Raw genomic sequence first — 17,110 nt, forward strand, 5'->3', positions numbered from 1 at the left:
AACATGAGGTGTTGGGGGCCGTGAGGACTGGAGTTTGGGAAACACTGGTGTGGACCATTAACATGTTGCACTGCTGCCCCGAATTGTGCGCTCTTTTACACTGCAAGGAACATAGGGGCACTGAACATAATTACACGTTGTAGAAAAAGAGCTTATAAGCTGGCGCGCCTTGTCTAGGGGAATGGCCACCTGTAGTAGATTGCAGCAGAGGCTGGTCACTTTACCAACGAGAACTAAAGGATATACAAATAATTTTGTTCCTGAGAATGGAGAGAATTTTCTAATATCAAGTAAATTGCAAAGTTGCTTGGTTTTCTAAGAACTTTGCAAGTTCACTCATTCAATATAAATTAGAATACCACTTCAATCAAATCAGATGAGACGACAGGTCACCACGTAGCACAATCCCAGCACAATTCTGCTGTAAACCTAATGACTCAATGTGTTATTTCTGACCCACACACAACACTCCTTAAAAGATGTCGACAGCCTGTGAGCCCGTGGCCCATATATCAGTGCAACGGCCTTGCTGTAATGGCTACTTGTGTAGGCGCTCACATATCTGGTAGAATTTGGTGATATTGATGAGAAAGTAAAGACTTTTTTTTTTCAAGTACAAAAAGTATACCGTGCCTGTATGTTGTATAATATAAAACTGTATTTGGAGTAGTCAAGGTATTCTGCAATCCTGCTCAGTAGTGTTGAATACCTACAGTTATTTGCTTAACTTGCTTTCATGTTCACCCAGATGTGCTCCTAGCGCTGCAGCGGACAATACATGAAAAGTAAAGTTTTCACACACGCTATTTCAGTCTGACAGATGTTCCCCAGCCTAATCTCCACTCAGTATACGCTCTATCTCCTCTAAGCGCTTCAAAGCAGCAACTCTTTTATTTTCAATGTCTTTGATTTCTTTTGTGGATTTTTTCTTTGTTTCTTTGTCAGCATTTTGCTCTTGTTGACTTTTAGTCTTTACTTGTTCTTTGTTTTTTCTTTTTGTGGATGGATTAATTTTTGGTATATCTTTTTCTTCTTTCAATTTTTCAAACGGAGGTTTTTTTTTGCCTTTCGAGTCATTTTCCTGTCCTTGGGGCAACGACTGGGCATCTGCTTGTGGAGTGGTCTGCCCAGCGGCGTTGAGTGCCATAATCTTACTGCGCACTATGCTGAGATGGCGCTGAATATATTCCTCATGAGGAGCTAAGGCCAAGGTTTCAACAAGGCACCTCTCGGCTCTAAAAAGATCTCGCTCTTCAAAATAAACCACACAAAGGTTATGTTTTCCCTGCACGTTATTGGGATCCATTTCTAAAATTTTTTCAAAACATTTCTTGGCTCCTTTAGTGTCTTTCTTCTGATTCATAAGGATGTCTCCTTTTAGGATAAGGCCTTTAATATGGTCGGGATAGTAGCGCAGTAGCTCCTCCAATACTGGTAAAGCATCCAATTCTCTAGCCGTCTGCGAGTAGAGTAACGCCAGGTTGAACAGGGCACTCCGGAAACCATGCTGTAACTGTATTGCTTTTTTCATCCACTTTTCAGCTTCTAAATCCTTCTTCTCATCCATGGCCAACATGCCCAAATTAAAATACCCATTTGCATCATGTGGCTCCTCTTCAACGTAAGTCAAAAGTCTTCTCTTAGCCTCTGGTCGCAATTTGGGATTGCCTTAAGGAAAATAAAAAGGGTTATACATGATCATTTACATCTAGGAGATAAAAGTCAAGATTAATAGATTATTTAAATTCAGAGATCATGTCAAGTATCAACGTAAATAGTATATTACCATGTATAATAATTGTACAATAGTCTTATAAAAGCAAAAAAAAGTTTTTAAATTGCAACCTCACAGAGGAAAAATAAAGTTTGCTTAAAAAGAAAAACAAAACAATTTAAAATCAGATTGATGGATGTCATTTGAATGCTGCAAGAGAAAAAAAAAAAAAGAAGCAGCATAATGGAAACGTTTGAGACCACAGAAATCAAAATAATCATTAAAGTGTCCACAAAAGAAGTTAAACGACACCGATTTCAGTCATCATCCAAAACCACGGTATGAACAGCTTCATTATGGGATGGAATTTAACATCTGATGCCATACACTGAACATTGGGCAACACTCAAGGATCTTTTCTTTCCTTTTACACATGTACACATGATGACAATCCATTCTGACAGTAAGTGGGATATCCGGCTGCTACATTTATAAGACATTAAGCCAGCTACTGTACTAGTATCTGATTTTTCTAAAATTACAGTGAGACTAGACACATACCAGACTCCTGCATTAGCAGAGCGGAGTTAAACAACGCAAGTTTATGCCGGCGATTCAGTTCCAATGCTTGATTAAAGTTCCTCAAGGCTTCGTTTGGATCCTTTAGCTCAATATAAACTATTGCGAGATTGTACCACAAGTCTGCATTCATCCCATCGAGTTCCAATGCTCTGAGATAAGCTTCTTTAGCTTCTAAAGGTTTATTCATTTTCAGAAGTAACTCTCCCCTATATAACGAGAAACCAGAGATCAACTTTCCTAAATAGTTGCAAATAAGAAATGTATAGAAAACCTGGATAAAAAATAATGGTTCCTTGTAAATCGGTAATAAGCAGATGTCTGAAGAACAAATGCTGTAAGTTCTTGGTGTTGGGTTAAGCCTGAAAGGCAGGGGTGGGAAATCTCAGGCCCGCGTGCCATTTACCGCCCTCAATTACCTTTTATCCACACCCCGGGAAGATTCTCGTGGACTGCAGTGCTTGGGCCAACAGCTGTATTTTGATGGCCACCGGACCATTAACCTCTTCACCTAAGAAGCCTGTTTTCACCTTCATGACCAGGCCAAATTTTACAATTCTGACCAGTGTCACTTGCGTCAACAGATCCCACTTATTCGGAGAAAGTTTTTTTCTTGACATATTGTACTTCATGATAGTGTCAAAATTTGTTCAATATGACTTGTGTTGTGTTGAATTTTTAAAAGGGCTAATATGAAAAATGGACCTCTCGGTTTGTTATGCAAATTCTCCTGAGAACGCCAATACCCTACATGTAATCGGGCACTACTTTTGAGGCACAGTGCAAAACTCAGAAGGGAAGGAGCGCCGTAATTTAGTGCAGATTTTACTGTAATGGTTTGCGGGTGCCATGATCCACTGGGAGAGCTCCCCCATAAGTGACCTCATTTTACAACCTGCACCTCTCAATGAATTCATCTAAGGGTGCAATGATCATATTGACACGTGTCATAGAATTTTATACCATTGGGCAGTGAAGAAAATATAATTACATTTTTACCACACAAGTGTTGCTTTAAACCCAGATTTTACATTTTCACACAAGTGGTGTAAAAATGGCACCAAAATTTATCCCACAATTTTTGCTGAACTTGGAAACAACCCTTATGTGGCTGTACAGTACAGCTTAGACATACGGTTTCAGGAGGGATGGATCGCTATTTGACTCATGGAGCATAGATTTTCCTAGAATAGTTTGCTTAAAAAGAAAAACAATGCAATTTAATATTGGATTGATGGAAGTGATCTGAATGCTGCAGAAAAAAAAAATCAGTAGAGTAATGGAAACTTCTGTGACCACAGAAATTAAAGTAGCCCCAAAAGAAGTTAAATGACATCAATATCAATCATCATCCAAAACCACGGTATGATCAGATTCATTAAGGGATGGAATTTAAAATCTGATGCCATACACTGAACATTGGGCAACACTCAAGGATCTTTTCTCTTTTTTAACATATGTGGCAGTACAGTACTGCTTAGTCGCACGGCGAGACTCGGGAGGACCGGAGAGCTATTTGCCTCCTGGAGCGCAGATTTTCCTAGAATAGTTTGCAGACTCCATATACAAAGCTTTAAAGTGCTAGAAGATAATAATCCTCCTTCAAGTGACCCCATTTTGGAAATTATATCCCTTTGGGAATTTATCTACAGGTGTCGTGATTATTTTGACTCCATTGGTGTTTTCCAGATACAAGCAGCAGTGGATGCTGCTGAGTGAAAATAGCAAATCTGCTATTGTAGTGCACGTACACTGTGGTGCCCAGTACGTTATGCCCAGCTCGTGCTTCTGGAGACATGCATCCGTAAAATTATCGGGTTCTCATTGCTACCGAAATGTCAAACAAGTGGATGCTAAATGTGGTCTAGACACAATGTGGGGCTCAGAAGGGAGGGAGCTTTTGGATTTGGGAGTGGAGAATTTGGTGGATTTCTTTTTGGGGCAAGGAGTCAGAGTTTTTCCAGAGCCTATGTAAAACCAGTAACGGAAATATAGGGGGGCTCCTAAGATAACAGATGATGGACCTGAGTGGGGACTTGTGAGTTTTTTTGCACAGCGAGTTGAAGCTTTTATTAAGAACATTTTACATAACAATTGGGACACACCTTCTCATTTATTCAAGATTTTTCTGTATTTTCATGACTATGAAAATTGTAAATTCACACTGATGGCATCAAAACTATGAATTAACACATGTGGAATTATATACTTAACATAAAAGTGTGAAACAACTGAAAATATGTCTCATATTCTAGGTTCTTCAAAGTAGCCACCTTTTGCTTTGATGACTGCTTTGCACACTCTTGGCATTCTCTTGATGAGCTTAAAGAGATAGTCACCGGAAATGGTCTTCCAACAATCTTTAAGGAGTTCCCAGAGATGCTTAGCACTTGTTGGCCCTTTTGCCTTCACTCTGCGGTCCAGCTCACCCCAAACCATCTCGATTGGGTTCAGGTCTGGTGACTGTGGAGGCCAGGTCATCTGGCGTAGCACCCCATCACTCTCCTTCTTGGTCAAATAGCCCTTACACAGCCTGGAGGTGTTTTGGGGGTCATTGTCCTGTTGAAAAATAAATGATGGTAAAACTAAACGCAAACCGGATGGAATAGCATGCCTCTGCAAGATGCTGTGGTAGCCATGCTGGTTCAGTATGCCTTCAATTTTGAATAAATCCCCAACAGTATCACTAGCAAAGCACTTTCACACCATCACACCTCCTCCTCCATGCTTCACGGTGGGAACCAGACATGTAGAGTCCATCCGTTCACCTTTTCTGCGTTGCACAAAGACACGGTGGTTGGAACCAAAGATCTCAAATTTGGACTCATCAGACCAAAGCACAGATTTCCACTGGTCTAATGTCCATTCCTTGTGTTCTTTAGCCCAAACAAGTCTCTTCTGCTTGTTGCCTGTCCTTAGCAGTGGTTTCCTAGCAGCTATTTTACCATGAAGGCCTGCTGCACAAAGTCTCCTCTTAACAGTTGTTGTAGAGATGTGTCTGCTGCTAGAACTCTGTGTGACATTGACCTGGTCTCTAATCTGAGCTGCTGTTAACCTGCGATTTCTGAGGCTGGTGACTCGGATAAACTTATCCTCAGAAGCAGAGGTGATTCTTGGTCTTCCTTTCCTGGGGCTGTCCTCATGTGAGCCAGTTTCTTTGTAGCGCTTGATGGTTTTTGCATCTGCACTTGGGGTCACTTTCAAAGTTTTCACAATTCTTCGGACTGTCTGACCTTCATTTCTTAAAGTAATGATGGCCACTCGTTTTTCTTTACTTAGCTGCTTTTTTCTTGCCATAATACAAATTCAACAGTCTATTCAGTAGGACTATCAGCTGTGTATCCACCAGACTTCTGCTCAACACAACTGATGGTCCCAACCCCATTTATAAGGCAAGAAAAACCACTTATTAAACCTGACAGGGTACACCTGTGAAGTGAAAACCATTTCCGGTGACTACCTCTTGAAGCTCATCAAGAGAATGCCAAGAGCGTGCAAAGCAGTCATCAAAGCAAAAGGTGGCTACTTTGAAGAACCTAGAATATAAGACATATTTTCAGTTGTTTCACACTTTTTTGTTAAGTATATAATTCCATGTGTTATTTCATAGCTTTGATGCCTTCAGTGTGAATTTACAATTTTCATAGTTATGAAAATACAAAAAAAATCTTTAAATGAGAAGGTGTGTCCAAACTTTTTGGTCTGTACTGTATGTGCATACATACATATAGACACAGGCAGAATGGGGGCTCAGCGGTTATAAAGCCCTGGGGTCCTGGGTTTAAATCCCACCAAGGACAACATCTGTAAGGAGTTTGTATGTTAGCCCACGCAAACACAGGGAGATCTCTTGGGTCTCAGGTTTCCTCTCACACTTCAAAGAGATACAGATAGACAGAGAATCTCTAGATTGTGAGCCCCAATGGAGGCAGTACTGATGATGTCTGTAAAGTGCTGTTCAATTAATGGCGCTGTATAAGTCAATATATTTATTTTAAGAAGAATAAAATTCTGAAGGCAGTGTTTTAACTCTGACTGGAACACAGAGTCTGATACTTTGTAACACAAAGAAGTCGAATGGCCTTGAATTTTTTTTGCTCTATAGGGAACAGAAAAAAAAATGAATTGGAAACTCTGCCGACTGGAAATGTTTCAACATGCGCCAGTATAGACAAGTAGAAGGGAGTAGTAACCCCTATAAATCTTAAAATACTAGTAGCTGTTTTGATCACTGTGACCATTTTTCCTAAGTAAAATACCAGTAAAAAGTGTTAGATGAACATTTTCTGGCAATTACAGAACTTCATTAAAAATATTAAAGTAGCGCTCTAGCGCTTTTTTTTTCCTATATATAGTGCAGCAAAGGCGATTACGATAGAATTATATGGAGTGGCGTTGCACATTGCACTTGGTTTGCACTCAGTTCTATATGGTAGCAGCAAGTGATCGATCTTACAGGCAGAAGATAGAGGATAAAGCGGTGTCTTGTGCAGTGTGAAGAGGCAGCATGGGTCAGCAGAAGCTCAACTGCTAGATCATAATGACAAATTCAGAAAATATGAACACAGCCTATAAACGTTACACAGGTAGAACACTGCAGGTAAGCAAGCATTACATCTGCTACTTTTAGGCTATGTGCACACATCTGCGAAAAAAAAGTTAAAAATCCTGAACGTGTGCACACAGCCTTAGGATGGATCGATTAACTTATACAGTGTTTAAGAAACTATCAATACCTGCTAATGTATGCTTGCTTAAAATCTGGCCTCATACTTATTGCTTGTCTGTACAACTGATCAGCTTCCTCAAGACGAGATTCATTCGCGCGGATCAAGTTCGCAAGGTTTATGTAAACATTCAGGTGATTTGGAGCAACCCGAGCAGCGTATCTTTTTCCAGGAATCACCTTATAAATGGAAAGATAAAAACAAAAATAGAATCAGTTGTTAGCAGTAATTCTTCAAACAATGAAAAGGTGTAGTGCAAAATATGCTGGGGTTAGGTGTAAATTCACTGTATACATGTGCTACAATAAGATTCAGGGTTGAGCATGGGACGTGGAAAGCATCCGGCATGCCAAGCGTCCGATGCCCGGCAGGTATCATGCATGTATGCAGGTCGTTGGACGGTTATCAAGTGTCCACATCGGAGTGTAGCGGCGAAACTATACCGGATGTGAAAAAAGAGGCATTACACTTTATTTCTCACTATGGAACCCCCAATCTTCAGACAGTAGCTCACAGTTTTTGTATACTTGTTTTTAATCTATACTTTCCTATAGCTTTGCATTTTGTGAGGTTGATCCCTTAGACAACTGACAAAGGTTAGGAGCGATTTAGGAATAAATACAACACTATGGAAAAAAAAGGGGCGAACGTTGTCCCACTTTGATTGAAGCATCCTGTTTTAAGCTTTGTGCTACACTGCAAATCCACAGGGAACACAATACTCACACACACAAACCAGACATTCATAAAAACACAGAGTTGCTTAATAGCTAAGGTCTGCCAAGTCATTGTGTTAGGATGGAGCCTTCATAACGTGCTGAGCAGTTACTGGAGAATGCCTGAAGGCCTATACTTGTCACAGAGAGTGTGCTCTGCAAAACAAGGCATGCAGAATATACAGGTCCTTCTCAAAAAATTAGCATATAGTGTTAAATTTCATTATTTACCATAATGTAATGATTACAATTAAACTTTCATATATTATAGATTCATTATCCACCAACTGAAATTTGTCAGGTCTTTTATTGTTTTAATACTGATGATTTTGGCATACAACTCCTGATAACCCAAAAAACCTGTCTCAATAAATTAGCATATTTCACCCGTCCAATCAAATAAAAGTGTTTTTTAATAACAAACAAAAAAACCATCAAATAATAATGTTCAGTTATGCACTCAATACTTGGTCGGGAATCCTTTGGCAGAGATGACTGCTTCAATGCGGCGTGGCATGGAGGCAATCAGCCTGTGACACTGCTGAGATGTTATGGAGGCCCAGGATGCTTCAATAGCGGCCTTAAGCTCATCCAGAGTGTTGCGTCTCTCAACTTTCTCTTCACAATATCCCACAGATTCTCTATGGGGTTCAGGTCAGGAGAGTTGGCAGGCCAATTGAGCACAGTAATACCATGGTCAGTAAACCATTTACCAGTGGTTTTGGCACTGTGAGCAGGTGCCAGGTCGTGCTGAAAAATGAAATCTTCATCTCCATAAAGCATTTCAGCCGATGGAAGCATGAAGTGCTCCAAAATCTCCTGATAGCTAGCTGCATTGACCCTGCCCTTGATGAAACACAGTGGACCAACACCAGCAGCTGACATGGCACCCCACACCATCACTGACTGTGGGTACTTGACACTGGACTTCAGGCATTTTGGCATTTCCTTCTCCCCAGTCTTCCTCCAGACTCTGGCACCTTGATTTCCGAATGACATGCAAAATTTGCTTTCATCAGAAAAAAGTACTTGGGACCACTTAGCAACAGTCCAGTGCTGCTTCTCTGTAGCCCAGGTCAGGCGCTTCTGCCGCTGTTTATGGTTCAAAAGTGGCTTTACCTGGGCAATGCGGCACCTGTAGCCCATTTCCTGCACACGCCTGTGCACGGTGGCTCTGGATGTTTCCACACCAGACTCAGTCCACTGCTTCCTCAGGTTCCCCAAGGTCTGGAATCGGTCCTTCTCCACAATCTTCCTCAGGGTCCGGTCACCTCTTCTCGTTGTACAGCGTTTTCTGCCACATTGTTTCCTTCCAACAGACTTACCATTGAGGTGCCTTGATACAGCACTCTGGGAACAGCCTATTTGTTGAGAAATTTCTTTCTGGGTCTTACCCTCTTGCTTGAGGGTGTCAATGATGGCCTTCTTGACATCTGTCAGGTCGCTAGTCTTACCCATGATGGGGGTTTTGAGTAATGAACCAGGCAGGGAGTTTTTAAAAGCCTCAGGTATCTTTTGCATGTGTTTAGAGTTAATTAGTTGATTCAGAAGATTAGGGTAATAGGTCGTTTAGAGAACCTTTTCTTGATATGCTAATTTATTGAGACAGGTTGTTTGGGTTATCAGGAGTTGTATGCCAAAATCATCAGTATTAAAACAATAAAAGACCTGACAAATTTCAGTTGGTGGATAATGAATCTATAATATATGAAAGTTTAATTGTAATCATTACATTATGGTAAATAATGAAATTTAACACTATATGCTAATTTTTTGAGAAGGACCTGTACACCCCTGACACTACAGCAGTGTATGCATGTCACACTAAGGCCATGTCCACACGTTCTATCTGCCCAGTGCCTTACCTCAGCATTTGTAAGCCAAAACCAGGAGTGGGTGATAAATCCAGAAGTGGTGATGTGTGGCTATTACTCTTTTCCTCTGACTGTTCCACTCCTAGTTTTGGTTTACAAATCCTAAGGTAAAATACTGACCATGTGAATATAGCCTTAGAGGATTTCAAGTAGAGCCACTTATGGTTATTATTCCCTTTAGCATGAAAATGGCTGACTTTACATGGACATAGGTTTTGGAGCACTTGCACCTACAGGAGATTTTATGACTTCTCATTCTAAAACCGATAGGCATTAATATGGAGTTGGCTCCACTTTACAGCTAAAACAGCATTCACTTTTCTGGGAAGGTTTTGGGGTGTGTCTGTGGGACTTCTTGGGTAATAATCCAGATGATCATTTGTTAGGCCAGACAATGATGTTGAAGTAGAGGGTCAGGCTCACAATCTTTGTTCTAGTGTATCCAAAGTGTGTTTATGGCATGAGGTCAGGGCTCTTTGTGGTCTGTCTTGTTCTTCAAAACCAAATTCGCTCAAATTGTCTGGTGCTTGCGTTATGCACCACGGCACAGGGATGCTGGAGCAGAAGAAGTCTGCCCAAACTGCTCCCACAAAGTAGGAAGCATACATACAATTAACTAAAATATCTTGGTATGTTGAAATAGGAAGATTTTACATGACTGGAACAAGCCAACTCCTAAAAAACAAACCCATTGCATTGTGTCAACTGTAACGCTTGGTGGGGGGGAGGGGATGCTATCAAACATTACAGTGTTCCTGGCATTTATCAAATGAAAGCCCATCCATCAGACTACTAGGTTAAGAAGTGTGATCAGTCTCTTCACAGAACATGTTTGTACTGCTTTAAAATCTAATGGTGGTGCGCTTCGCACTACTCCATCTCACACTTGGCATTCTACTTGGGTTATGACTGAATCCTAACACTCACACAGGGACGAACAAACCAGTGGAGATGTTAAACCAGCACATCACTATATAGACTAGGCAATCCCTAACCTGACCAGATTTGTTCCTGTCTGAATACTGAGGTTGGCACCCTAAAACTTCACAAAAGCACCCACACTCAACAACGGCTGACCCCGAGAGTTCTTAACTGAACCCTCAAATATACACAGAGTGTAATCCAATACCACAGGAAATGACGGAGTTCATAAAGACAGAGAGAGGAATAAATATGTGTTCACACAGCCATAAATGAAAAATGGAAAGAAAAGAAAGCAAATCAAAAAGATCTTTGGTATACGTGAAAACCCCCAGACCCCGAATGTAATAAAATGGGAAGAGAGCCGAGAAGGGGAATATGTAAACAAAATGCAGGACAGACAGTACAAAAAACCTCAGCAAGATAATCCTCCACAGCTGGGACTCCGAATATCCATCTAACTTGGAATAAAGCCAGCAAACACTGCATGTGCCAGGAGAGTGTAAATATCCCCTCCCAAGATGTGATAGGACAAACCAAAATGAGGAAGTGAAAACACCTGCATAGAAGCAACAGGATAAAGCAAAGGCAAAAGCATAATCAGCAGTTGGACAGAGACAGCACAGGCTGTGGTCAAACAGAGGGAAATCAATCCACAGCAAGAGATCACCAGACGAGTCGAGACATGACAGCTTGGTAACCTAAGGCCTGCATGCAGCTGCTCTCTGCCATGAAACTCAGCCATAAAGTTCCCTGTACACAGTTTTGTGGTGATGTTAATCCTAGAGAAGGTTAGGATTCTGCAGTTATTGAGCCAACAGGGCATTAGCAACTTATTATGTACTATGTGCTTCGGCGCTTGTTGATCTTGGTCTGTAACGTCACATGGTCTGCCTCTATGTCCGAGTTGTTATGGTTCCTAAATGTGTCCACTTTCAATATTCTTACTCATAGTTGATTATTTAGGAGGGAAGCAATGTCATGAACTGACTTGTTACAATGGTGACATCCTATTACAGGACCACACTCAAATTCAGCGAACTCTTTAGAACAAGCCATTCTTTCACAAATGTTAGTAAAGGCAGACTGCACGGCTACGGGGTCGATTTTATATAATTGTGGGGAGGGGACTGAATCAAAAATGTATTCAATGATTAAAAGATGTGTCCCAATACTATTTATCAACATAGTATATTCTATGGTCAAAATCATTATCCAGCAGTATGTTGTATTCTGAGACATTATAAAGAATAAAGATGCAAATTGTATCTTCAGAGAGGAAGAGAACTAGAACTCTAGTGCCACCTATTGGAAGGTAGCAATCCTACAAGTCAATGTCGACCCTTTAACGAGCCTTGTCACATGACTTAGGATAATAGCCAAATCAATTTGCAGACACTGTTTTGTGGGTACAGCCCCTCGTTAGTGCAAAGTGGAGATCTGGTTTGGCTGTGTGAGGCGTCCGACCGATATCCAAGAAGTATTGTTTCAAACAAAATATAAGCCCTCAAATAGCTCTCTTCTCAGAAAAGTATTACATTTATGGATCTCCCAATATGGTAACACTAAAGTGAGTGATTTATTTTCAAAGTTTTTATTGCATAAGAGAAATATAATGTAAGTAAGAGACGTAACGTTGGTATTGCCATAGTTCTGCGGATCCACAGAAAAAAGTAATCACTTTGTTTGTGAAGGAAATAAAAAGCGTAAAATATATTTCCCATAAAGTTTTAAGTTAGTTATGAGGTTGTGTGTACATCAAAATGGTGCCAGTGACAAATACAATTAGTCTTGCATAATATAAGCCTTCATACAGCTACATACAGTATTTAATAACTTATTATTTGGAGGACTGCCGCAATGAGTTTCTGCAAACACTGTGCTAACATTTACATAGGTTTGTTTTACTATATTTGCACAATAAAAATTTAAGCTGGAGCTGCTCTTTTTTCAGACATCAAACGGGTTTTCCACTACTTATACAACCCCTTTTTGATCTAAATGTTTGGCCCTGATAAAGCTTATACTCCCCTCCCGTGTGGGCGCCGTCGGCACTCTCATTATTATTACACGTGACTCAATCAGCGCTGGTGTCAGTCCCCACCTTTTGTTCAATAGAACATGAAGAGGAAGTCCAGACTGCAGCTGATCCCTGACTTCCTCTTCATGTTCAATTCGACAGAAGGCAGGGACTGACACCAGCGCCAAAGTCACAACATCCACGCAGGACCCCTGCGGAGAGCGAAAGCCAACACCCCACGAACGGCGCCCGCACAGGAGGGAAGTACAGGCTTTTTTATTTTATTGGGGCCAAGCATGGTGTATGAGCAGGAGTTGTCCAAATATTGGACACCTTCTTCAACGTGATTTTCCATATGAGTGAGCACAAGATGAGCAGTGGATATAACATCTGGTCATATCTAACTAATGAAAACACTGTAGCATAAATTTACCTGTGGCATAAGGGACTTTGCAATTAAATACGACTCTTCGGCCTCTTTGCTTCTATTGAGATTCTTGTATGTTCTCCCAACGTTCATATGAGCACCTATGTCATCTGAAGGAGAGTACACATTACATCATCGCAACTATATCTGTAAGGTATAGACAGCTCCCATATGATGACTAGCTACGGTCAGGCATTAAAGTAATGTTAAACATGGCCAGTTTTTACCCATATATTAATCCCACAGCTATCATGAGTATTCTGTGTGTCTTCATGTGTGTGGGTTTTTGTGTGTGTGTGGGTCTTCGTGTGTGTTTGTGTGTATATACTGTATCTAACATATAAAGCTAAATTTGTGTGTGTGTGTGTGTATGTGTGGTATTGGCATCTGCACCATCGTAGCTACAGCCACAAAATTTTGCACAGTCACACGTCTGGACCCCGAGAGCGTCATAGGCTATGTTGTGAGGCGAAATTTTAACCCCGCGCGTTACAATTCACCAAACAATTTTGCCCCTATCTACATAATGGGGAAAAAGTGAAAGGAAAAGTGTTGGAGGCAAATTGACAGCTGCCAGATGTGAACAAGGGGGACTTAGAGAGTGAGAGCGATGGCGCCAAAGAGTATATACCGTACAGTTGCTAAGGTGGGGCCCCGACATGGGATACTCACCACACACGGGGATATGAACACACACACAAAATGCGCCACACACTACCACGTGCTTGAACACATATACCACCCTCAGCACACATTTCACCACACATACACCAACCTCGCCACATAAAAGTCGAAACACAAAAGTCGTCACATGCAAAACTAGGCTCACGCAAAACTCTCCACACGCGGAAAAATTGCCACATGCACAAAAGTTGCAACACATGCAAAAATTGCCTCACACAAAACTTGCACATACTCAAAATGCACCACTCCTAAAACTCGCCACGCGCAAAACTCGCCATGCGCATAACTTGCTGCACACAACTTGCTTCACTAACCTGTCACATGCAACTCGACACACAAAAAGTTGCTACACGCATGTTGCCACACAAAACTCATCTCACAAGTGTCGCTACATGCATGTCGCTACACGCAACTCAACACACACAACTTTACACATGAAACTCGCCCTAAAACACACACAAGTCTGGTATTATCCTTCAAAAATAAAAATCTGATTAATAAGCAGACAAAGTACAAAAGCAACAAATGTATCATTTGGGAAATACGGCAGCTGTCAGTCACATGACCTGTCTATTATTTGTATGTGTGAGCTAATATATACTGCCAGGGGGGAGGGCTTCCTGTTGGCTGGGGATTTATCAGGCTGCCAATAGCAACCAATCACAGCTCAGCTTCTATTTTGCTACAGTTAATTAATCTGAGCTCTGATTGGTTAATATAGGCAACAAAGGACATTCTCAGTATAACAAAGCTTGTGTGAGGTAATAGCATGTCAGTTAGGGTGTGTTGGTGGAAAGGCTGATGTCAGTCACATTACCTCTATGTGAGAGGATATAGAAACTGACAGTTACAGACTATTTTTACCACAATAATGCCTCATATGGCACGAATGTCAGCTGATGCGAAAAGAAAAGCTGCATTACGGGCCAATGATAAATGTGAAGACCGAGAAACAAGGCCGACACACATGAGAACAGCAGCTGCTTCCTCAAGAGCCAATGAACTTTCTGAGCAGAGGGAAGTGAGGCTTGCAGACAAGAGAACAAGAGCTGCTTCCTCAAGAGCCAATGTACTTTCTGAGGAGAGAGAAGCCAGGCTTACAGACATGAAAACAAGAGCTGCTTCCTCAAGAGCCAATGAACTTTCTGAGAGGGAAGCAAGGCTTGCAGACATGAAAACAAGAGTTGCTTCCTCAAGGGCTAATGAACTTTCTGAGGAGAGGGAAGTGAGGCTTGCAGACATGAAAACAAGAGCTGCTTCCTCAAGGGCCAATGAGTCATCTCAGCAGAGAGAAGGCCGACTTGCCACTAAGAGAATTGCTATTTCTTCCACCAGGGCACAGGAAATGGTTGGCGATTTGAAACATGCTGCCTTTTGTTACCAGTCAGACATAAACTATCAGGATAATCCTAAAGTTCAGATAGGAAAAATGGATGTGGTCTGCATGTACTGCAGTGCCCTGAAATGGAAAGATGAACCGCCAGGTTTATGCTGTGCAAATGGCAAGATAAAACTTCCACCTCTCCTGTCACCACCAGATCCCCTAAAGTCTCTGATGACAGATACCAGTACGATATCAAAGTATTTCTTGGACAACATCAGGAAGTACAACTCCTCCTTCCAAATGACAATTTGGTGCAACAAACGAAATGTTTACAACAGGATTTATGCCGACATTTAAAATTCAAGGACAGGTTTACCACTCAATTGGCTCACTGCTTTCATTACAAGGAGAAGAACCTCAATTTCTTCAACTCTTCTTCATGGGAAATGCAGAAGCAGAGGTTCAGCGGAGATGCTCTTTAATTCCTAACACTCGCCTTGATATTGTCACTATTTTGCAGCAGTTCCTTCACTCCAAAAATCCATATGTTCAACTTTTCAAGACTGCTCTTGAATGCATGCCAAATGACGATTACAAGGTTGTCATTCGAGCTGACAAAACACCACAAGGTGAACATCAGCGACGTTTCAATGCTCCCACATTTGGTGAGGTAGCCATCTTGATTGTAGGTAATGATTTTCAAAGCCGTGACTTTGTGCTTCAGAAAAGAAACAATAGTTTGCAACGAGTAGCAGAAACTCACAGGTCCTATGATGGTCTGCAATATCCAATCATCTTTTGGCAGGGACAGGATGGCTATCACTTTGGAATACCTCAGACAGATCCTACAACAGGCAACCCTTCAGGAAAAAAGTGTCTGCCATGTTTTTGCGCAAGCGGTTGACTATTGGAGATGGCAAGGCACCAGTAAACTCAACCACTGGACAGATCACCTTCCCAAGCAACTTTTGTTGCATTGTGACTTCCATTGAGGAGTTGAAAGCAAAGGTTTTTCCAAAGATTCAACTCCACTTCAAAAATTCTGGCTGGCTGTGTGAAAGGGCTATTCTAGCTCCCAAAAATGACAGCGTCAACAAGATCAACCTTCAAATTCTAAATCTCCTTCCAGGTGTGTGCACAACCTACAAGTCAGTGGATACAGTAATAGACCCTGCTCAAGCAATATTTTATCCAACTGAGTTCCTCAATTCCTTGGAGCCACAAGGACTTCCTCCTCACAACCTCTTTCTAAAACCTGGAGCACCTATTCTGCTATTGAGAAATTTGGATCCACCAAAGCTGTGTAATGGAACAAAACTCTTGATTAAGAACCTGTTTCCACATGCAATTGAGGCAACCATTTTGACAGGATGTGCCACTGGAAAAGATGTTTTCATTCCAACAATTCCTCTCATTCCATCTGATTTGCCTTTTGATTTTAAATGCCTCCAGTTTCCTGTTCGACTGGCATTTGCTATGCCCATCAACAAGGCCCAGGGACAGTCCTTGAAAGTAGTTGGAATCGATTTACAATCTTCATGCTTTTCTCATGGTCAACTTTATGTGGCCTGTTCAAGAGTTGGAACAGCCAAAAATCTGTTCGTCTTTGCACCTGAAGGAAAAACTAAGAATGTAGTTTATCAAAAGGCTCTTGAATAAGTAGTAGAAGATTACTTCAGATTACTTGGCCAATTTATTTAAATCTGTGTGGAATATCTCTGGTGTTCAAATATATATTGTGAAATGCTTTTATTAGCTTAGTTTTTGCCTTTTAATAATTACATTTCTATTTGTTTTGTGGCTTTTGCGTGCAGAATAAATTTTTGTTAACACATTCTACTTTGCTAACAGCAGTTATTAACCCGGGCGAAACAGGATAGTACAGTATATATATATATATATATATATATATATACACACACACACATATACAGAGTATATATATATATATATATATATATATATATATATATATATATATATATATATATATATACACATACATACAGTATATATGTGTGTATACACGGTGTTCCAAATTATTATGCAAATAATATTTCCTCATATTTTCTCTAAATTACCTATCTGAATTGCAGTTATTGTTATTTTCCAGTCATCTACTAT

General features: G+C 40.9%; 1 protein-coding gene across 2 annotated transcripts in view; it reads right to left on the reverse strand.

The window, feature by feature from the left end:
- Nucleotides 1-638: 638 nt before the first annotated feature.
- The window catches only part of TMTC3 (transmembrane O-mannosyltransferase targeting cadherins 3), a 150,432-nt gene continuing 133,960 nt past the window's right edge, over nucleotides 639-17,110 (reverse strand). For both annotated transcript variants that reach the window (XM_077265452.1, XM_077265453.1), the window contains exons 11-14: nucleotides 12,985-13,088; nucleotides 7,030-7,199; nucleotides 2,276-2,502; nucleotides 639-1,668 (exon numbers count right to left, since the gene is read on the reverse strand). In XM_077265452.1, coding sequence (XP_077121567.1) covers nucleotides 833-1,668; nucleotides 2,276-2,502; nucleotides 7,030-7,199; nucleotides 12,985-13,088 — 1,337 coding nt within the window. In that variant the 3' untranslated portion in view covers nucleotides 639-832. The remainder of the gene's footprint in view (nucleotides 1,669-2,275; nucleotides 2,503-7,029; nucleotides 7,200-12,984; nucleotides 13,089-17,110) is intronic.

Source organism: Ranitomeya variabilis, chromosome 5 (genome assembly GCF_051348905.1).
Source record: "Ranitomeya variabilis isolate aRanVar5 chromosome 5, aRanVar5.hap1, whole genome shotgun sequence".
NCBI lineage: Eukaryota > Metazoa > Chordata > Amphibia > Anura > Dendrobatidae > Ranitomeya > Ranitomeya variabilis.